The 23,826-nt window shown below is 41.9% G+C and overlaps 1 protein-coding gene across 2 annotated transcripts in view; it reads right to left on the minus strand.

Moving 5' to 3' along the window:
- Window positions 1–23,826, minus strand: part of bap1 (BRCA1 associated deubiquitinase 1) — a 52,941-nt gene that overhangs the window by 24,903 nt on the left and 4,212 nt on the right. Inside the window, exons 2-7 of one of the 2 annotated variants that reach the window (XM_078543811.1) lie at window positions 14,485–14,514; window positions 14,267–14,321; window positions 10,198–10,330; window positions 6,074–6,193; window positions 4,333–4,394; window positions 1,662–1,804 (exon numbers count right to left, since the gene is read on the minus strand). In XM_078543811.1, the coding sequence (XP_078399937.1) occupies window positions 1,662–1,804; window positions 4,333–4,394; window positions 6,074–6,193; window positions 10,198–10,330; window positions 14,267–14,321; window positions 14,485–14,514 (543 nt within the window). Of the gene's footprint in view, window positions 1–1,661; window positions 1,805–4,332; window positions 4,395–6,073; window positions 6,194–10,197; window positions 10,331–14,266; window positions 14,322–14,484; window positions 14,549–23,826 lie in introns of those variants that run through there. The other variant, XM_078543812.1, reaches the window with a different exon arrangement.

Below are 23,826 nucleotides of genomic sequence, written 5' to 3' on the forward strand. Positions count from 1 at the left end.
CTAATTAAGCTGTTTAAAATGATAAAGGAATTTGAGAGGTAGATGCAGGGAAACCATTTCCTCTGATGGGGGAATTCAGAACTAGAGGGCAGAATCTTAAAACTAGAGTGAAATCATGATGTACTTTTCCACACAAAAAGCCAGTGGAAACCTGAAACTCTCTGCCAAAAAGCTGAGAATGCTGGCAGAATTGAAATTTTTAAGGTTACGATCAAGGTTATCAAGGGATATGAAGACCAATATATTCCTGAACGGCAAGAAATACACTTGAGGTACAGATCAACCATAATGAACAAACTAGAGGGCTTTGTTTCATTATTTCCTGGGACGTGAGCATCGCTGGCAAGGCCAGCATTTGTTGCTCATCCTTAATTGCCTCTGAGAAGGTAGCTGAGTGGACTGTTCCTATGCTGTTGGTCTGTGGGCAGATTTCTTTCAGGAGATTTCCTTGGTCACTACTCCCACCAAGCATGTGTCAGATTTGTTCCTCCTCAATGTTCTCATTTCCTTTCCTCTAGCTGGACTTTGAGCCCATTAGCGCCAGTTGCTTTCCTGTACCTCATCCATTTGCTGTTCCTCACATGAGCCTAAACAAGAGTATTGATGGACTATTCAACCAGAGGGTTAGGAAAATCAGAGCCAAGCCCTATTGTACCCACTAACATTAACATTTGCACTTCCAGCAGGGATCATGGATAGCTATTGGGAGTGGGAACTTTGGCTAATTATCCTTTCATTAACCAGAGGGCGCCAAGACCACTAGAGCACTCTTACCACCGCTTTGGCTGAAATCCATTCACCCATCAGGGTCACACTCAGGGCCTACCCAATAGGTCAGTTCTATAGTGAGTGCTACTCACCAATTGATCTGCTATGGGGGAAATGATGTAGCAAATGCTCAGTGGAGATGGCAAATATAGGCCCTATCTGCTGTTACTGTGGACAGGGATTTCAGGATGCCTCTTACCTCTAGCACTTATGGTAAATATTCAGTACTGACCCAGAACCAGTGTTAAAGCAGAAAGAAGTCCACAATCCATTCTGAGGAGGAGGATAAAAGATATACCTGGAACCAGGAGATCTTGAAAGATAGAAGTAGATAAATGTAACTGAAGCCATAATGTGTAATGTAAGCTTTTTTAAAAAATTATTTCATAGGATGTGAGCGTTGCTGGCATGGCCAGCATTTGTTACCCATCCCTAATTGCCCTCGAGAAGGCAGTGTTAAGCCACCTTCTTGAGCCGCTGCAGTCCATGTGGTGCAGGTACTCCCGCAGTGCTGTTAAGGAGAGAGTTCCTGGTTTTTGACTCAGTGACAGTGAAGAAACGGTGATTATAGCTCCAAATCAGGATGGTATGTGGTTTGGAGGGAAGCTTGCAGGTCATAGTGTTCCCATGTATCTGATACTCTTGCCCTTCTAGGTGGTAGTGGCCACAGGTTTGGAAGGTGAAAGGTCACAGGTTTGGAAGATGAAAGGGAGAATGTGGCCTGCTGCAGTTGAACTATTAAGACCAAAAATCCAATCATTAATTGGACACTGAATATAAAAAGGGAGACCTGCCACCAGTTAAAGAAGCTGCAGGTTTTGTGTCTGAGCGTTCAGTGCAAAGTGAAGTGCCTGTCTTATGTTGACATGAAAGGCATGCAGTGTAGCTCATACCATGATCAATGGGATAAGCTTTCAAACCATCCAGTTCAAAGAGGCGACCTTTAATGGGAACGTAACTGACAAAGTGAAAGGCCTCCATGGTCCGCACAGCGCTGATTCCATTCTGTTTCTCTGGAAGGTGCCGTGGCTCTGGCCTAGAGGGGAAAAAAAGACAATAAAACTCAGTTTCATGTAGTGGCAGGGACTTGGGCAGGATTCCAGTCCTTCCCCTGTTTAGTTAACAATGACAAGTTGGACTTACACTAAGAAACACTGTGCCAAGGTCAGACATTTACCTACACATGGGAGGCCAAAATGGAAGGACAGAGAGAGAAGAATCGGGTAATTGAGGGGAAAAGGATTTCTTATTCTATATAAATAATTCAGAGATAGATTATTAGAAAAGGAGTATGTACTTTGTAACCCCTACACCCAAACATGGTAATTTGGGTATATATTCCACTTAATTCAAAAGCACTTAATTCAGATTATATCATTTCAACTTCTTCAAAGCTGTACAAAACTTTACTGCGTCAATTCTGTCACTTAATTTAAATAATTGGATAATGCAATTTCTTCAGGCACAAAAAACAAACTTGAATTACGAGTATGACGTTAAGGCTGATTGAGAGATTTCCATGTGGAAGTCACTACTACAGTGCTTTGGGATGGTAGATGATCAAAATGCAGAAGGGCAGGACATGAGCAGTGGTGAAGGTTGAGCCAACATCACTAGGTACCCTCTGTAACATCTACCTAATCACTTTCCTCTCTTTGCGTTACTCCACTGTGCCAGCTCCAGTAGAGTGTCCATGTGGCACTATTATTTTTTAGGATTTTGAGAACATTTCACCAGCGATAAACAACTTGGGGGGAGTAAAAAAAAGACCTTAAAGGATTGTGTTTTAAAGCAATATTACTAAGACACTGAGACAAAATACAAATGAGCTAAGCTTTGAAGTTTACCAAAGATTGTAAACATTGAGCAACTTCTTTGCTTGTCAATAATTAATAAATACCTCAGACCTATTTTGTTAGAAAGTCCTTGGGTTCAGACACAAAGTAAGGATTTGTCTGGTATACGTCCTCTCCTGGTTCAGATCACAGGCAGATAAATAACAGAGAGATAGTCAGATTTTAAACAGCAAGCTGCGATGGCAAGCTTTCCCCAGGCTCAGAAGTGTAGGATAGTGGAAGCTATTTTAAGTTGTTCAAGACAACCCAGTATTGAGTGGAAATGTAGCATGCTTATTATTCTGCTTCATTACACGAAAGCAGGTCGCACTGATTGAATTAGTTATCAGAGCATAGCTGCTGCTCTGTATATAGACTTGTTGTTTGATGAAAAAAACCAGTTCCAAAATTTGTATCTGGTCTTCATCTTACAAAGTTTATTCTTAGACTATCTTCAGAAAGATTGAAGAAACATATGCGAGGGGATGTGTGAAAGATATAATATTCAGTATATATGTCAAGAGATGCACATTGCTCCATCCTTTGGCTATGCCATCTTAGGAGTAGGTACAGCAATGTGGATCAACTTTGGTACATAAGAGGCATGGGATCTGCTTATGTGAGTAACTGACATAACTGGACCCATGAAGAGCTTGCAGATGTTGGCCTCCCTGCTGTGCTGCCAGCAGAGATATTGGTTCTAGTCAAACTGAACTGTATCATTCAACATTTACAATGCTATCTGCCATAGTAGCACTAGGCTACTTGACATATTATTTAAGATAGCACAAAATTTGCTGCTTGAATTTATATAATGCACCAGGAGCTCTTCAAGATTTCTCCCCTTCTAAAGGTGTTGACCTTTGCTGGGTTCAACTGTCATGCACAGATACCACCCACCCTGCCCTGCTAAGTAACCATTCTCATGCGAGTGAAGGTAACAAGCATTTCTATTATGGGGGGCATCGCAGTCAAACCTGATGCTGTTCTCAAACCTTCCCAGTTCATGGTCATCAAGGCTATTTATAGCAGCATTGGCTTATTCCAGTTAAGATCAGGTAATTCAGTGCACAATAGACATGAACAGGGATCTCCTGAGCTGTATCATGCTGAGTAGTACATTTGCAAACATGGCTATACCCTAAAGCCCCTCCACCACACCACCTCCCGCCATGCTTTCAAAAGACTATTGAAAACCCTGTTTTCTACTCTTTTCTTGATTCTTCTCTCAAGTGTTTTGAGACTCCTTTCTAAAAGTGAGGAGTATGTTTAGGAATTTAGGTGGTTAAGCCATGGGGGAGCTCTCTGTTCATAATTTCTAAAAAAACTTGGACACGCCCATTAAGTAGCTGGTTTTCTTTTATTATAGCTTTTATTTTACAGCAAAAAGGTTACGGTGCTCTCGGGTCTCTCTCTTTTTAAATAACATTCTGCATCAGTGCATATTCTTCATACCCCAGACTTTATTACAGGTCGAAAACAACCTTTAAAAAGCCAGGAATTTACAGGCAACTACAGTAACCTGAATTTGCCTTTTTAGACTGCTTCCTGCACTGGAGTATTTTATTGCACAGGCCAGGTTAAACATAGGCAACATTGGCAGCTAAATATTAAAACTGTGTTCCAGACTGTCCATGAGCAAAGCCATATGTATCATCCAGAATTTTAAAATTGTATTTGAACCTGTGTCACATTCCACCGAAGGCTCAAAAATAAATTGCATTCCTACCTGGCATGGCTGTTGTGTGCCTTTGCTAGCTCTGGAGCGTTACCAATTGCATAGCCTTTGCTCTGTGGAACGAAAATGAACAGCCCTGGTCATCTGTGAGTTAATACCGCAAAAATAAAAACAGCTTCGAGTCCAATGATGCCTGACCCTGCTTCATGCACAGAGTCAGGTTACGCAAACACCATGTTGAGTGCCAGACGTGCACAAACCACAAAACCCTCCTCTGATTCTAGCTTTCTTGTGAAGGTCCTGACTCTTACCAATGCAAGTGACCATTCTGAATGTTGAGCCTCGACTGGGGTGTCAGCAAGCACTTTAACAATACAACTCATTGCAGTCGTACTTGATCCTATCCCCCAGCTGACACGTGCATTTTCTAGCACACTGTTCTGGATAGCCATCAGGAACAACAGGAAGCCTTGCTGAATTTCCCCCTTCCTGGCCCATGGTGCTGAGGACAACCACCTCTAGCACCATCTTAGCTAATTCAGGCTGACTGGTGATGAACTCAGTATAGCTCAGTATTGGAAGGAGGTCTTGTGATGCAGTGATAGAGTCTCTACCTCTAGGCCAGAGGCTCTGGGTTCAAGTCACACACCAGGATTTGCTGGCCATGGAAAGAGCATTCGTGGCGTGGTTCCAGAGAATCTTCCCAACACAGAAATTAATTGAGGGCTGGGACCAATTCCAAGTGCTGACCCTGCTAGTGTCTGCTGTCCGCAATCTGATGGGAGCCGACCAATTAAAGACTGCGACTGGGACCGCGACGTGGGCGGTCCAATGAGAGAGCCCGCAGCACTGGAGAGTGGGCTGCCTCACTGGGAGAAGGCAGTGCTGATGAAAGAGGTAAGTGGAGCGTGACGGCACCTCAAAATGGAAGAACTCTCAGATGTCTATTAAACATGTTTTAAAAAATAAGGTCCAGAGATGTTAGGGCCTTCACTGTAGAGGGGGATCCTCTTTCAGCCTTGCAGCTCCATCACTGGGGGTGTGAGAGGCAACTTTGATGGCTCTCCAACGAGCTGCCAAGGGGCTGCCCCCAGGCAGCTGCCAAGCTCCAGACTCACTGGGGGGCCGCCAGATGGGAAAGCTGTGTCAGCGTGCGATAACGGCCCTTCAAACAGGGCCTTAACTGGGGCAGTTGGCTGCATGCCTCCATAGAATGGGCTGCCAACTCCCATGGCACCCCACACCTGGAAAACAAGCCCAGAAGTGGGACACCATCAAGGATTTGTGCGGACAGGTTTTTACGATACTTCTCCAACTCCCCTGCCTCCAAGGAGCTGGGAAGTTTTGCCCACACCGTGTCTAGTGCAACACTCAGGTAGAACTGTGCTGGAGGACGTCTCATAGCATCTGCCCTAGGGACAGGCGTTTTGTTCGCAAATCAATTAGAAGCCAACAGTTCTTTTCCAAAAAGTCCGATGATTTGCAAAGAGTTACAGAAGTATTTAGTGAGCAGAACAATAGCACGGTTATTCACAGGCCAGTCTTTCAACTGGTTTGGAACAGCTGAGGCAAATGCTGCAGCTGGTGCAGGGTCTGTGCAGGCACCATAAAAATATTGTAACTGTGCTGAGTGACAAAGAATCTATTTTCAACTAGCTCATTCTTTGATAAGCAGATTCAAGGATTATTCAGTTCTATATTTTGACTGTGATTCCCAAAACCTCATTACCGACAATTTAAGAAATCAAAGCACTTTCATCCAGTGTGGGATATTCTCACGGTGAACCCGTACCTCAGGGCTGAATCCTTTGGTAAAGTCCTTCATCCGGCTGAGAGTGGGACCCAACTCCACATTGTCGCAGTTCAAAAGGACGCTAAGCAAAGCGTGCGTTGCACACGAGTTTGGGATCAGCTTTGAGACAAGATCGAAAGAATGTAATTAGATTACTGTGCACTTGAAGAAACTTTAGTTAATCAAGGTCAGACAGCACAAGTTGCTAAAACATAGGTCATGTTTGGCAAACCTTATAGAATTCTTCAATTGAAGATAGATAAACAAAATGCAGTGGTTTCTGTAGATTTGCAAAAAACTTGGATAAGGTACATTAAGGATAAGGTCCAAGACTTATGGCACATGGGAATATAGGTAAAGTGGGCAGTGAGACGATTGAAGGGCAAAAGGCAAAAGATGGGGTAAAAGGAGGTACCTTGGATTGGATCAATATGGTGTGTGAGCTTCCATTGAGTCTGTTTTGGAGCTGCTTTTAATTATATCAGACATTTAAATGGACCAGGCTTCAAAATTAGTGAAACAATATCAAGGTTTGTTAGTGACATAAACTGATAATGACAATTAAAAGGAGCATGGAAAATTAAGACAAGGATTGTGGAAAAACTGCAGAGGAAAAGAAATAGGCAAGTAGTTGCAGGCATAATTTGGACACAGTAAAATGTGAAGTAATACATTTCAGAAGTATAAAAAGGAGCAGTAAAATTAAATGGCAAGATTCTAAATGGAGTCGAGGAACAGAGGGGCCTTGGTGTGCAGGTACACAGATCATTAACAAGTGGTGACAGCATAAGTACATCTGGCCAAAATATAAAAGCAAATACTTTTCTTGACATTCTATAGATACATAGAACATAAAAGCAAGCAAGAAAGAATGACCTTGCACAAGATGGCAGTTATGCTGCAATTAGAGTAGACTGGACAGCTTGGGACACTATAGGAAAGGTATAAAATTAATTGAAAAGGTGCAAAAATAGATTCACCCCGATGAGACAGGGTTTGAAAGGTAACAATTATGAGGAGAGACTTAAGAAGTTAGGGCTATTTTTAATGAGTCTAAGCAAGCTGAGGTTATTACATAGAAATTACAAGAGGGAGACTAGCCATTTGTATATCCAGTACATCTTGGCATTTATCCTTCACATGACCAGTAATCCCAATCCCTGTGCCCACCCTTTTTTTCTTATTCCTTTATTCCATTTTCCTTCAACCACCTATCTACTTAATTTTAAATGCTGACAGGGTTAGTGATTCAATCACTAATTCTGCTATTGTATCCCACAGCAGGATTATAATTTTTAAAAATTTATTCTTTTCACGGGATGTGGGCGTCTCTGGCTGGGCCAGCATTTGCTGCCCATCCCTAATTGTCCTTGAGAATGTGGGGTCTTTAAGATTGCGAGAGGGTTAATGGTGATGGGTTGTTTCTACAATTAATGAGAAGTTAACTAGAAGACACAAATTTAAGATAATCACAAAAAAAATTAAAGGGGAAGCTACAAAAAACTCTCTCACAGGTACAGTAAGGCCTTTGACAAGGTCCCACATGGGAGGTTAGTTCAGAAGGTTCAGACACTTGGTATCCATGGAGAGGTTGTAAACTGGATTCGAAATTGGCTCTGTGGGAGAAGACAGAGAGTGGTAGTGGATGATTGCTTCTCAGACTGGAGTTCTGTGACTAGTGATGTGCCTCAGGGATCTGTGCTGGGACCATTGTTGTTTGTTGTCTATATCAATGATTTGGATGATAATGTGGTGAATTGGATCAGCAAGTTTGCTGATGACACTAAGATTGGAGGCGTTGTGGACAGCGAGGAAGGCTTTCAAAGCTTGCAGAGAGATCTGGACCAACTGGAAAAATGGGCCAGAAAATGGCAGATGGGAGTTAATGCAGAAAAGTGTGAGGTGTTACATTTTGGAAGGTCAAACCAAGGTAGGACATACACAGTAAATGGTAGGGTACTGAGGAGTGTGGAGGAACAAAGGGATCTGGGAGTTCAGATACATAATTCCCTGAAAGTGGCTTCACAGGTAGACAAGGTTGTAAAGAAAGCTTTTGACATACTGGCCTTCATAAATCAAAGTATTGCGTATAGGAGTTGGGATGTTATGGTGAGGTTGTATAAGATATTGGTGAGGCCAACTTTGGAGTATTGTGTGCAGTTCTGGTCGCCTAACTACAGGAAGGATATCAGTAAGATTGAGAGAGTGCAGAGAAGATTTACTAGGATATTGCCGGGTCTTAAGGAGTTGAGTTACATGGAAAGATTAAACAGGTTAGGACTTTATTCCTTGGAGTGTAGAAGAATGAGGGGAGATTTGATAGAAGTTTACAAAATTATGAGGGGTATAGACAGAGTAAATGCGAGTAGGCTCTTTCCACTTAAATTAGGAGAGGTAAACACGAGAGGACATGGCTTTAGGGTGAAAGGGGAAAGGTTTAGGGGGAACATCAGGGGGAACTTCTTCACTCAGAGAGTGGTGAGAGTGTGGAACGAGCTACCATCTGACGTGGTAAATGCGGGCTCACTCTTAAGTTTTAAGAATAAATTGGATAGATACATGGATGGGAGAGGTCTGGAGGGTTATGGACTAGGTGCAGGTCAATGAGACTAGCGGAATAATATTTCGGCACAGACTAGAAGGGCCGAATGGCCTGTTTTCTGTGCTGTAGTGTTCTATGGTTCTATTTAGGATGTGAAATTCTCAGCCAGAAATCATTGTTGAAGCAGAATCCACTTTTAAAGGGAAATTAGAAAGCTGATTGAGAAAGACTAAACTGAAGGGGTTGACAGATGAGCAGGAGAGTATGATTAGATAAGGTAGCTCATGTGGAGAAAAACACTGGTGCAGACTTGATGGGCAGAATGGCCTATTTGAGTGCTGGAACATTCTGTGATTCTATAATTGCCAATATTGTGGAAATAAGTTAGAACCATTTGTACCAGCTGTTCAGTCACAGTTTTGTCTATCTCTAATTATCAAATTCCGATAAATCATCTATAAGTATGTTTGGAAATTAAACACACCCAAGGTTCAAAACCTATTCTTCCTCCCCTTGAATTTAACCCTTCTTCTCTTTCAAGGCCCTGACTGTTGCTTAGAAATGGTTCAACAGAGTCATCCTTGGGTACAATATCTAGGTGATCATTCTTCAATAAGTTTCAGCAGGTTTTTTGACCAGGGAGCACAACATAGCAGTGACTGACACTAAAATCCACCCATGCCCAATTAGCAGCAGGAATATTACCTGGTAGTAATCAGGAGTAAGGAATGAGCTGATTTCTCTCTTCTTAATCTGCTGGCAATGAGGCCAGTTGCAGTGACCGATCAGTTTCTTATTTTATTTCTTGAGGTGATGAATCAAATACTATACCCCAAAATTAGCATGGTTCTTCACTTCAACCAGAATGCTGCCAATGTTGTATAGCAATAAGGCAACAACCAACAACTGTGCTTCACATTGGCTTTCTCCAGTGTGGAACTGACTCATACAGAGCAGAGAAGTCCCTGGTTTGATTCCTGGCCTGTGCTGACTCAAATGGGGTGACAATAGAGTGCAACAATTAGCTTCTAAATCACTGAACTTTGGAAGATAAAAATCAGCTGGGATTCCTGCTCAATATTAATATTCCAATGATCCCTGCTGGAAAGTGTACATCAAGTGATGACAAGTTTGAGCTTGGCTGTGACACCCCCCACGCTCAAACAGGATGGCGAGCTTCACGTCACTGCCTTGTACATGCAAGATTTGGAGCTTTTAAAAGGGATGCGCTGGAGAGGGGAAGCAGGAACAGGAGAAGGCACAAACTACTTTTTTAAAAAATCTCTTTCCTTGAAAAATGCTGTGCTAATTCCACATTTAACATTTAAGAAACTACTGAGAAGACGGTGGAAGGATTTTCAATAATAACTTTCAAAAGGGAATGCGATAAACACTTGCAAAGAAGGAATAAGCAGGACTATAGGGAAAGAGCAGTGGAAGTGGGATTACTTGGAACACTCTTTCACAGAGACACAATATACTGAATTGCATCCTTTCGTGCTGTATGATTCTATAATTCCAACTGTCCTGCCATCCTAGCGTGGACAGCATGAGATATAACATTGGAAATGTCAGAGCTTACCTGGTGAGCAAAGAACATGTCATTAACAATTTCCTCATCGATCACTGATGTCTCGTCTACCAGGGGTGTCACTTTGCGCCGTGATCTACGCTCTTCAATCCATTTGAACAGGAAGATAAATCCGTACACTGGACTGGACATAAGAGGGTAGGAGTGGCGTGAGGTAGCACATTTGATATCATATCAACAATTTATATTCACGCAGCGGCTCTAACATAGAAAAACATTTTGAAATGCATTAGAGAGGTGTAATCAGACAAGTGGCCACCAGGCCAGAAGGAGAAACTGGAAAAAGCAAATAAAAATTTGATCACTAAGAGGTGGGCATTATGGAGAGTCAAAGGAAGAGACAGAAAGAGGTGGAGACGCAGGGAGTTAAAAGAGCTAAAGAACGAATTCCAGAGTTTAGGGTCTAGGTGGCTGAAGGTATGGCTGACAATTTAGAACAAAGAATGGAAATATATATTAAGGTGTTGCAGTGCTGTTGGAGATAGAGAAGGGCAGACCTTTGAGGGGATTTAATTATAAAGACAAAAATTCTAAGTTTGAGTCATTGGGAGCCTGCGTGCAAGGCAAAGTCTTGGGAAGCCGGAATGTGGTGCCAGTTGTGCTACAGGCAGCAGAGTTTTGAGAAATTTACAGACTGTGGAGGATGATCGGCCACCAAAAGAGCATTGGAATAGTTGTCTGAAATAGTAGTAAGTATCACAGGAGCACACAGTGTTTTGTTACAAAGTCACTTGTTTGGGAACTCCTTACAAACGCTGTGCAACAAAGCATAGATTGGCACTTGCTAGAGTTGTTATTCGAGGGTACTCTGTAATACAATGTAACTGGGCTCCCTTTGCTATTCAATCTACTGTTTATGGTATAGCAGTCTGCATGTGCAACTCACAAATGTGTAGTTGCTTAAATGTAACTTCAAAGTAACTTTTCCAGGCCAAAGATGGGGGGCAAGCGATAGGAGAATTGAGACACCCGCATGGCTCCGATTACAGTGGAGTTGTTTACTTGACAGATTTATGTCCAGATGCACTCTCACTATTGCACGCAGCTAACTAAGCAAATATCAAGCTCACTTCTGGTTCGTGTGAAATGAACATGGAATTTGAAGATCTCTACACCTTGCTGTCCAAGCTGTCACTTGCTTTAATTAAGTGTATTTATACTAAAATGCAACTGAAAAAAGCAAATCACGTATGTACCAATACAGTTTTATATAGTGTAGTACATAGATACAGTAGCGTAGTGGTTATGTTGCTAGACTAGCAATTTAGAGAATGTGGTGGTTTGTTACAAGTTCCATCATGGCAGCTTGAGAATGTGAAATCATGTAAAACTGAAATTAAATAAACCTGGTGGGAAAAGTGACCATGAAGCTGTCAGAATGTTATGAAAACCCAAATGCTTCACTAATATCCTTCAGGGAAAGAAACCTATCCCTTACCCTGTATGGCCTAAGTGTGATACCAGCCTGCAACAAATAAAGACAGGGAATTTACCAACAGCAGCTGCCCTCTGAAGCGGCCCAATAAACCACACAGTTGTATCCAACAGCTATAATGAAAATGCAGTGTTCCAAGGAGAATGTCCGCCATAACCCCCTCAGGACAACAAAGGATCTAGAATAATACAGCACATAGGGAGACATTCTGTCCATCATGTTTGTACCAACTCTTTGGGACAGCTATACAATTAGTCCCACTCCCCTACTCTTTTCTTGTGCCCTGTAAAATTTTTTCCATCAAGAATTTATCCAATTGTCTTTGAAAGCTATTATTGAATCCCTGCAGGCAGTGCATTTCAGATCACAATAACTCATTGTACAAAAAAATGTTTCTTCATGTCATCTCTGGTTCTTTTGGCAGTAAAACATGTGCCCTTTGGATACTGACCCTTCTGCCATTGGAAACAGTTTCTCCTTATATTTTCATGATTTTGAACATTTCTATCAAATTTACTCCTAGCCTTCTCATCTAAGGAAAACAGCTCCAGCTTATCCAGTCTCTCCACATAACCAAGTCCCTCATCCTCATATATTCTAGTAAATCGGTTCTACAACACCACCCCCCCAACCTCCCACAAGGCCTTAACATCCTTCTAAAAGTTTGGTGGCCAGAATTGAGCACAATATCCTGCTAAGGTCTAACCAATAATTTATAAAGGTTTAGCATATCTTCTTTGTCTTCATTTATACAAGTCAGAGTACAAAATCAAAGATCCCATATACTTTTTAAACAGCCTTCTCAACTTGTCCAAACACCTTCAAATATTTTGTACATGCACCACCTGTACTCTCTGTTCCTGCACTCCCTTTAACATGTTGCCAATAATCATAATGGGCAATAAATGTTGAGCCCACATCACAATTATTTTTTTAGATCACAGCTGCTGCATCTGTAACTAGAATTATACATTTCACAATGCCCCACTGAACAGACAGAATCTATAACCGTACGTCAGTACATGTAAAATAACAGAAAATGGCACACCATTATCTAAATTCCTTGTGACAACAATGTAATGCCAATCCACTTTGCAGGAAATGCACTACCTATCAGACCACACTCTCTTCATCCTCTCACAGGACAATGCATATGCTGGTACCATCTTTTAAAGCATACCCTCTTTCTCACAGGAGATTATATAAGTAACAGAAACAAGTATCCAGGCCAGTGCAATCTAAGTGGCTGTTTAAAACCTGCAATCTGGAAAAGTTCAAGCTTTCTACTGAACCTGATGAAGCTCTATTTCTTTGATCCCGTTGGTCCTCAATCTCCCAAGTACTACAGACAATTGTTCTCTCAGACATTGCCAAAACAGTTGTGGTCAGGATAATACTCAAGAAAAGGTGAAAGGTACAATGACTATAAAATGCTAGAAAAATTTTAACTGGCACACAGGCCCCAGGTCAAATGGGCTTCATGCAGGGAGAATCCATCCATTGTTCTGCCCCTCAGACAGTCTCACATGTGAGATTCTTGAGCCACTTTCTCAGGAAGGGTAGAGCTGGTTTCCCATTGCCTTCCTCATAGTTTTTAAAAAATCTATCTTTGGAGTACCTTCAACCAAGACCAAAGAACCCCTTTATGGCAACAAATACTTGCACTGAGTGCCAACCAGGTATTCAGAGCCAGAGTAATCTGGACTGGGGCCCGAAGCCAACCCTTCTGACTCAGAAGTGGGAATATCACCCAAATCAGTGGTCACTTCTTCGAGACCCAAGTCTCCTGCTGGTTGCTCCTTGCCGGGACTGTGTCAAGTGGGACTCAAACTTTTTGCTTTCTCACCTCATTACCAAAGACGCAGCAGTTATTCAATAAGGTGCACCACTGTGATAGCACAAACACATGAGATCTGGTAATCTACCTGGATGTGGGACAGGAGTTTAGGATTACAGTTCAGACAGCTGCTGAACACCATATTGCTTCTTTACAACTCAACAGCAACTTCTATAAGCTGACTGAGTCTCTAATGACCTGAAGCTTCTGTTTATAAACTCTACTGTGCATGGGTTAGTGTAATCAAGGCCCAATCACTTGCTGGAGAACATGAGATATCCACCAGGTTCTCATCATCTCAGAACACTGAAAATTACACCCTCCAGACCAGTGCATACATACATTGGAGCTACTGTTCACTAGGATTGTGATTCATCCATAACATCCTTGAACTGAGTTAGAGAGATCAGCAGCTGCCAGGTTTGATTCCCAAGACTATGCTAAATTGCCTAGTGTGGTGAAATATAGCATTACAATTGGTCTCAGCTAAGAAAAGATATCAGCCAGTGGTCCATATTCCTCTCCACCATCCACTAATTCCTGCTGAGTAGTATGTCAGGAAAGGATGCCAGGAAAGGAGAGCATCGGTTTGGTTATGATACTCTATCCCAGTTGAATAGCGGACACTCCAACATCCAAGTGCATGCAAAGGGAATGGTCACTTGGATAGTTAGCAAAGGACATCTTTGGAATTGTACTGCAGTAAATGCCATCACCTTGCGGGAAAGAAAAGGAGAAAGCAGGAAGTAATGGGAAAAAATTAGTAAAAACAAATCAAAAGGTCTTACCCTTGAACTTTACAGTGTAGGTCATAGATCTCCTCTACTTGAACACCTTTTACACCTGGGGTGAGAGAATAGAGATGCTAACAACAATTAGTTTGAATCAAAAGACATGATGAATAACACAGTGCAGCAAAGTAATTTTACTTAGATTTTGCGGCTTCTCCAATTGGTCAAGTTCCTGTATTTTATTGAAACACATTGCAATGTGAACAGGTACTTACCAAAATCCTCTACCAGCAGGGTGAAGAGCCCTGAAACAGAAAACAGAAATATACCATAATGCATACATCTCAGGCATCCAGCAATAAGGATGTTGGCCATTATCAAGGTTTCAACAACTGGTTTTTGAATGCATCTGTACAGCAGATTTTTATTAAATACCAGGCAACATTTATGTACCGAGTCCACTTGAACTATACAAAACATCTAGCGTTATAATTCCAGATTCAATTCATTCAAACTTGGCTCAAGTCTGGAGTGCATTTTGGGCCTAATAGCACTGGGATAAAACATTAGTGGATATAGATTTATCACCAACACTGGGAATGGTGGGAGCAATGAGTGGATGAATTGAAAGTTCTAGATGGTAAATAAGCCTGATGATAATGTGGTTTAACAAGAAAAGTTCCAGAATCTTACATTGCAGGCAGAGGACATTTAGCCCCATCATGACTGTGTTGGCTCTTTGAAAGAAATCTTTCCCACTTGTCCTATTCTAGAAAGCCAGTTGGTGAAGGATAGAACTGGAGCCAATATTTATACACTTTTATATTTATTTAGAAAGTCAAATATAACAAGCACACACCTCCTAATCGAACAACCAGTTTTTAGTCTGTCTATTTTTAAGGGGCTCAGGTGATCTTCTCGGTCTTTAAATAAAAATTAGGGTTAATGTGCACAAAATGTCAAAACCTTCCACATGCTGTTATAAAGAATTACATCACGAGATGATCCCCCTCAAGGACCCTAACAATTCATTTGTGCATGTATTTCTTTTTGTAAAACAATCTGGTAGTTGATAACTTGCATCTACCCATTTCATTTTAGAGATTACCTTTTTCTCAAGTCAGCAAGGTCAATCCACAACATTTTCTCACCGACACTTTTCCTAAAATGCACATTATCCCACGATAGACAATTATCTACATGACACTCAACAGGTATACTATCTGCAGTACCCCACTTCCAGAATCCCACTTAAAATATTTGACAAATAGAATCCCATATCCACTGCCTCTACAAGAGTCAGTGGTTCAGCAACTAAACTACTTTTAAAAGCCCTTTATTTTGTTAGCTTCCCAAGCTAAAGAACAACATTTCCCATTTTCACCTATTAGAAACATTATGAAACCAGCTGACTTGAATACCTATAAGGAGATTAGCATATGGAGCATCGCTAAAAATGGCTAGTTTCATGTTTTTTGGGTAACCTAAGGATGGGAACTTAAGTATACATTTTTTCAGATTTATTTTTTTTAAATGCTTTATTTGCACTTAAAACATTCTCAACTTTAGGGTGTTTCATCAAGTACTTAATTCCAACACACTAACATCTGGTTTAGTCTGTGTGCCCAACCAGCTCAACTGACTAATCAAACTTCACAATTACACTGCTTCTTCCTTAGATATAACATCCTTCTGTGATGATCTAGCGTGATTAGAGTGTGTTATGTGTATCCCAGTTAAATAGGATTGTTGTCTTAAAGTCATCCCAGACCTGCTTTATGAGTAAACCAATACATTTAAAAGGCCCAAAGTCCAGACTCCCAATTTTAAATTCTAATCTTATTGGTAACACATTTCTCAAATCCTGCAGTTCATGAGAGATCCTCAACATGCATCATGAAGATACCTGCAAGTTTTCCTTTATGATGCCAATAAAACATTGTTGGATCTATTTTTAGTTGAAAACAATGTATTTTTAGGAAAACAGATCTCACTGAAAAACACCATGCCCTGGAAGCATCATTCTGGCCACTGACACTAGTCTCCATAGTTTTCCTTCTTCATCTGCTGCCTCTCTGGGCAGTTTCAGAAGAAGTTCTCTCTGAAAAGTATCACCCTGCAGTAATGTGGCTCATATGTCAATTGACCTATGCTCTCATGAAAATGTGGCCAAAAAGCTAAAATGATTTTTTAAGATTATCCTTCCAGTGGTGAGAATCCACTCAAACACCTTTATTGCTCAGTCACTCTTCAAAGCCCCTAGCAACTAGCTTTGCTTTAGCCTTACAAGTCCCATCTGCATATACTTTTCAATACAAATCCATCTCTGTGACAATGCTGGTTGTCTCTTATCTGGTGTCTCAGAATAAATTCCAAACTCTCTCCAACTATCCAACTCTCTTTGTTTTGCCTCTCTTATTTGTTTAACCTCAAACTTGTTGGCAGCCACCTAAACTTCATGGTCATGAGGGCTTATGTTCCAAGACTGTCCTGTGCCCTTATTTTGTGTAATCTATTCAACCCATGGCCTCTACTTGCATTTTAATGTCTGTTGGGACTATTGAAGGGTCTTTCTCCAGTATGCGATTATTTTCTGACACAACCGTCACTTTCAGGCTCATTATCAGTACTTGCACTGTGCTTTCTTACTGTCCACTCTTTCACCCCATTCTGCCAGTCCATGGGCCTCACTCCTTGCCCATCATCTTGAGCATTCACCAATTTTTTAAACTGCCATTAGCTTCTCCTGCATGTCCCATTGCGCCCTCCATTTACTAGACCTCTCTCGAATATATGTCACCTAAGTATTCACTCTGGGAAATTGGCCTTTGGATGTGATAACTCTGTCCTGTGTGCAATGATCACTCATATTACCATAGGGGAGGTGGTGGCGTAGTGATATTGTCATTGGACTAGTAATCCAGAGGCCCAGAATAATGCTTTGGGTTTGAATCCCACCACAGCAGATGGTAGAATTTGAATTCAATAAAAATCTGGAATTAAAAGTCTAATGATGGCCTTGAAACCATTGTCAATTGTTGTAAAAATCCATCTGGTTCACTAATGTCCTTTAGGAAGGAAACCTGCCTTACCTGGTCTGGCCTACATGTGACTCCAGATCCACAGTTATGTGGTTGACCTAATAAGCCACTCAGTGGTATCAAAACCACAACAAAGTCTGAGACGAATGAAACTGGACGGACCATTCCGCAACAACTTTGACACCAGAAATGACAACAGCAAACTCAGCCCTGTTGACCCTGAAAAGATTTCCTTACCAACATCTGGGGGCTTATGCCAAAATTGGGAAAGCTGTCTCACAGACTAGTCAAGCAACAGCCTGACATAGTCATACTGGGGGAATCATTTCATATAGATCATGTCCCAGGCACCACCAGAGGTGGTGGCACAGTGGTATACAGTCAAGAGGGTGTTGCTCCAGGAGTCCTCAACATTGACTCTGGACTCCATTAAGTCTCATAGCATCAGGTCAAACATGGGGAAAGAAACCTCCTGCAGATTACCATGTACCATCCCCCCTTCAGCTGATGAGTCAGTGCTCCTCCACATTGAACACCACTTGGAGGAAGCACCGAGGGTGGCAAGGGTGCAAGGTGTAGTCTGGGTCAGGGACTTCAATGTCCATCACCAAGAGTGGCTTGGTATACCACTACTGACCAAACTGGGCGAGTCTAATGCTGCTAGGCTGGGTCTGCGGTAGGTGGTGAGGGAACCAACAAGAGGGAAAAACATACTTGACCTCATCCTCACCAACCTGCCTGTCACAGATGCATCTGTCCATGACACCACACAGTCCTTGTGGAAATGCAATCCTGTCTTCAATTGAGGATGCCCCCACCATGGTGTGTGTCACTACTACCGTGATAAATGGGATAGATTTCAAACAGATCTAGCAGCTCAAGAGGTGCTGTGGGCCATCAACAGCAGATTTGTACTCAACCACAATCTGTAACATTATGGTCCGGCATATCCCCCACTCTACCATTACCACCAAGCCAGGGGATCAACCCTGGTTCAATGAAGAGAACAGAAGGGCACGCCAGGAGCAGCACCAGGCATACCTAAAAATGAGGCATCAACCTGGTGAAGCTACAACACAGAACTACTTGCATGTCAGCTAAGCAGCATGTGGTAGAAACAGCTAGGCGATCCCACAACCAACGGATCAGATCTAAGCTCTGAAGTCCTGCCATATCCAGTCATGAATGGTGGTGGACAATTAAACAACTCACTGGAGGAGGAGGTTCCACAAATATCCCCACCCTCAATGATGGAAGAGCCCAGCACATCAGTGCAAAAGATAAGACTGAAGCATTTGCTACAATCTTCAGCCAGAAGTGCCGATTGGATGATCCAACTCTGCCTCCTCCTGAGGTCCCCAGCATCACAGATGCCAGTCTTCAGCCAATTTGATTCACTTCACATGATATCAAGAAACAGCTGAAGGCACTGGATATTGCAAAGGCTATGGGACCTGATAATATTCCGGCAATAGTACTGAAGACTTGTGCTCCAGACTAGCTGCACCCCTAGCCAAGCTATTTCAATGCAGCTACAACACTGGCATCTACTTGGCATGTGGAAACTTGCCCAGGAATGTTCTGCCCACAAAAAACAGGACAAATCCAACCCGACCAATTACTGCCCCATCAGCCTACTCTTGATCATCAGTAAAGTGATGGAAAGGTCATCAACAGTGCTATCAAGTGGCACTTGCTTAGCAATAACCTGCTCACTGACGCCCAGTTTGGGTTCCGCCAGGGCCACTCAGCTCTGACCTCATTACAGCCTTGGTTCAAACATAGACAAAAGAGCTGAACTCCAGAGATGAGGTGATAATGACTGCCCTTGACATCAAGGCAGCATTTGACTGAGTGTGGCATCAAGGAGCTCTAACAAAACTGGAGTCAATGGGAATCAGAGAGAAAACTCTTGACTGGTTGGAGTCATACCTAGCACAAAGGAAGGTGGTTGTGGGTGTTGAAGGTCAATTGTCTCAGTTCCAGGACATCACTGCAGGAGTTCCTCAGGGTAGTGTCCTCGGCCCAGCCATCTTCAGCTGCTTCATCAATGACCTTCCTTCCATCATAAGATCAGAAGTGGGGATGTTCGCTGATGATTGCACAATGTTCAGCACCATTCACAATCCCTCAGATACTGAAGCAGTCCATGTCCAAATGCAGCAAGACCTGGACAATATCCAGGCTTGTGCTGACAAGTGGCAAGTAACATTCGTGCCACAGAGGTGCCAGGCAATGACCATCTCCAACAAGAGAGAATCTAACCATTTTGCCATGACATTCTATGGCATTACCATCACTGAATCCCCCACTATCAACATCCTGGGGGTTACCACTGACCAGGAAATGAAATGGTCAAGCCATATAAATACTGTGGCTACAAGAGCAGGTCAGAAGCTACGAATGCTCCCGGCTTCCCAAAGCCTGTCCACCATCTACAAGGCACAATTCAGGAGTGTGATGGAATACTCCCCACTTGCCTGGATGAGTGCAGCTCCAACAACACTCAAGAAGCTTGACACCATCCAGGACGAAGCAGCCCATTGATTGGCACCCCATCCTCAAACATTCATTCCCTCCACCACCGGCGCACAGTAGCAGCAGTGTGTACCATCTACAAGATGCACTGCAGAAACTCACCAACACTCCTTAGACAGCACATTCCAAACCTGCGACTACTACCACCTAGAAGGAACAAGGGCAGCAGGTGCATGGCAGCACCATCTGGAAGTTCCCCCCAAAGTCACTCACCATCCTGACTTGGAAATATATCACTGTTCCCTCACTGTTGCTGGGTAAAAATCCTGGAGCTCCCTTCCTAACAGCACTGTGGGTGTACCTACACCACATGGACTGCTGCAGTTCAAGAAGGTGGCTCACCACCACCTTCTCAAGGGCAATTAGGAACGGGCAATAAATGCTGGCCTAGCTAGCGAGGCTCACATCCCATGAATTAAAAAAATCCAGTCCTTGATCTACCCTACTCTGTTACTCAGGACCTTCATCACAAAACATGCACACCTGAGGTACAAAGTGGCTCATTTACATCAATCAGATGCTCAGAGTTTGACACTTTGTAATTAATTCTGATTAATCATGAGGAATGAACCTTAAATTTGATAAGTACTATCTTACTGACATAACCTATGACCTTGCCAAAACTGTTCCAATCTGTGACCCTTTCTTTTATAATACCCCAAATCCCCTAAATTAAATTCTGTCTCAGATGGTCTGATGTAATGTTTCAAAGCTCTCTGAGATTTTCCCGAGACTTCAATCTTGATGACAGCCTGTCTACCTGCATGTAAAGCATTCAAATGTGCAGAAAAATTGAACTAATGGTAGAACCTTCTAGAGCAGGATGATCATCACACAGCAGAGAAGGCAATTTAGGATTTTGTCCACAGCATAATTGATATGGGCTATACTCTGCAACAATCTGGAGTAAATTCTTTTAAAGAACCACCCTTGCCAAGGCAGTTGTCAACTTGCAGTCTGATTGATCAGCTAAAATTTATACAGCATTTCATAGATTACTGCACAATTCATTTTACAGAGTCCATTGCTGAAAGGGCATGATCTGCTGCATTCATGACCATGATGGCCATGTTTTCACACGTGTCTGAATGAGTCATTGGCAAATTCTCATTCCCTTCCATTATCAGTCAGAAACTTTGCTGGCATCCCAAGCCCGGTCACTATCCATTTCTCCATGATTTAGTCTATAACAACCTTTTTTCCCCCCCAGGCTAGATATTATTGCAGAAAGACTAAATCTAGTCACCAGATCTATGAAGTGTAGAATGAAAATATTTCTATCCTTACCACATGTCTTTAGATCCTTGGCAACTAACTCGTTATAGTCACTTGCTAATGGAAGACTTACAATAGGATTTGACAGCAGCTTCTGAGACTTTTTTTTTTACAGATTTCAAGCTTCTCATTAATCTCTTCTAGTAGCCTCATATGTTACTTCAACCACACTTGTATCTTTTAGCAGGATTCTTCCCCCCTTGACAATTTTCTCATCCCACGTGTAAAATTTAAGACAATTTGCTTTTTTCTTCTCTGATTCTTATAATCTGATGTCATTAATACTTTGCTTACACTCTGATGAGAAAAATCAGTTTTTGTTAAGGCAATACAATAGTGATTGGATAAACTACAGATTTACTGATTTTTCCAAAAATAATTGCCTTATCCATGTCAAGTTTCATTTGTGCCTCTTTCATAGAAGGTTTATTCAACAGCATAGTTATCTCACTAGAGACTGGCTAACTCCAGTTGTTTTACGTGGAATTACAACTCCCTTTGTTGACCTCAATTCGTTGTCACCATCAAACCTAAAACAATGTATATTCCTTAACCTTGCTTCAATCCTCACCACTTAATGAATTAAGGTAATATTTTAACCAGTCTGTTCTGCACAGTTAAATGAATCTGTGAACACATTCATCACAGGAGTGAAATTCTTTGTGGCCAGTACAATCTGTTCAGGTTTACCATTATCTTCATCATTTTCCTCAAAGTGCTCTTCATCACGTGTCATTCCAACACTCTGCCTCTTTGCTTTGGACAGTTCACCGTATCATGATACGTCGAGTCACGATTGAAGCACTTATGAATGGTTCCTTGGGCATTCCTGGGATTCGCTCGCCTATTATTCCTGTTCCTATTTCTGTCTTCCGTTGCAATAGTCAGATCTACCATCGACGCTTTCATTTTTGTTCTGCCTATATTTAATTGTATTGATGCCACAGTTCAGTATCTGGACCATTTTAAAATCTGGCAATTGCTGGGTCTTCTATTCTTTGTGTCACAGCGAAAAGTTTAATTTATTCCATGAAGACTGAAGGAAGTAAATATTTCCCCCACGAATTTTTTCAAGGCAGATGTCTGACCAAACAGGATCCCCATCTCTGAGAAGCACACACTAGTTAGAACCAGAATTCTGTCCATGAGACAACGGAGCACAACCCAGTAATTTAAATGCTAATACTGATGCAGGGACCACTAAATTGAGTTCTGTCAATCTTTTGTACAATTTTTAAATCTCCGTGATATACTCGCCCATGGAATAACCATTGGTTTTTCAAAACCCATCAAATTCTGACCATATTTCATCGTTGTTTAACAGATTAGCTTTCTTGTAAATATAATCCAAGGGCTCAAATAGAAAATCCAAACCTTCATTATCCAACTGACGTGCAACCAGCTCACAAAATACTCTATTTCAGATTTCAATTCTGGTAGGAAGTGACAACACCAAGATCATACTTTGTTTCCTCTTTGGTAGGTGCATAACCAATGTTCACATATCCGCTTCACCCTTCCACTGCTCACATGGTTCAGACTTTGAGAAAATCAGAGAGTAATCATACCTCAACAATTTACACTTGCTTCCTCTCAATTTCTGTATTGGTTACTTGGTTGTAGTTTTCTGTCTGAAAATTCTTATCTGAGATGCCAAACTTTATCTTTAGGCAGCCATCCTCTGCTACCATGTTCGAGGCCAGAAAGCCAGTTGGTGAAGGATAGGACTGGAGCCATCCTTTATGTACTTCTAGTTATTTATCCGAGTTACATACAGGTATTATAAACAGATGGGGCCTCAGCTTAATGTTTAGAAGTTTAGAAGCATGAAAGGTGATCTAATTTAAATATATAAAATTCTCAAGGGGCTTGACAGAGTAGATGCTGATAAAAACATATCCAATATTCAGGTTAAGAAGCTTTGCAGTTTCGTCAGATCCAGAGGAAAAAGGTTCGATTGAGAGTACTTTATGTGTCATGTTGTGGACAGAAACTGGAATGGAGCTCAAATGTAAACTAAGTCGATTTTATGGTTAAAGAAAGATGCAATTTATGTCCACTTTTATGACAAATGAAGCACCTCTGTTACATGCACCTGGCAACAGTCTCAGTTTTCTAACTTTAACTTTTAAAAAATTTATTTACGGGGTGTGGGCTTTGCTGGTTAAGCCAGCATTTATTGCCCATCCCTAGTTGACCGTAAGAAGGTGGTGGTGAGCTGCCTTCTTGAACCACTACAGTGCCATTAGTGTAGGTACACCCACAGTGCTGTTAGGGAGGGAGTTCCAGGATTTTGACCCAGTGACAGTGAAGGAACGGTGATATATTTCCAAGTCAGGATGGTGAGTGGCTTGGAGGGGAACTTGCAGGTGGTGGTGTTCCCATGTATCTGCTGCCCTTTTCTCAGGAGATGAGTTACTCACTGCAGGATCCTAGCCTCTGACATGCTCTTGTAGTCACAGTATTTATATGACTAGTCCAGTTCAATTTCTGGACAATGGTAACCCCCAGGATGTTGATTATGGGGGATTCAGCAATGGCAATGGGCGATGGCTAGATTCTCTCTTGTTGGAGATGGTCATTGCCTGGTGCTTGTGTGGTGCGAACGTTACTTGCCACTTGTGTCAAGAAAACAAGAAAATTTAATATTTTTCATCTGCTAATATCACTAACATTTTTTTTATGTACTGGAAGACAGGCGGTTGGGGTAATTTGATAAGGGACAGAGTGATTGCACGGTGGTAGTGCCACACTACACTTTCC

Source organism: Cetorhinus maximus, chromosome 6, assembly GCF_964194155.1.
Source record: "Cetorhinus maximus chromosome 6, sCetMax3.hap1.1, whole genome shotgun sequence".
In the NCBI taxonomy this organism is placed as follows: Eukaryota; Metazoa; Chordata; class Chondrichthyes; order Lamniformes; family Cetorhinidae; genus Cetorhinus; species Cetorhinus maximus.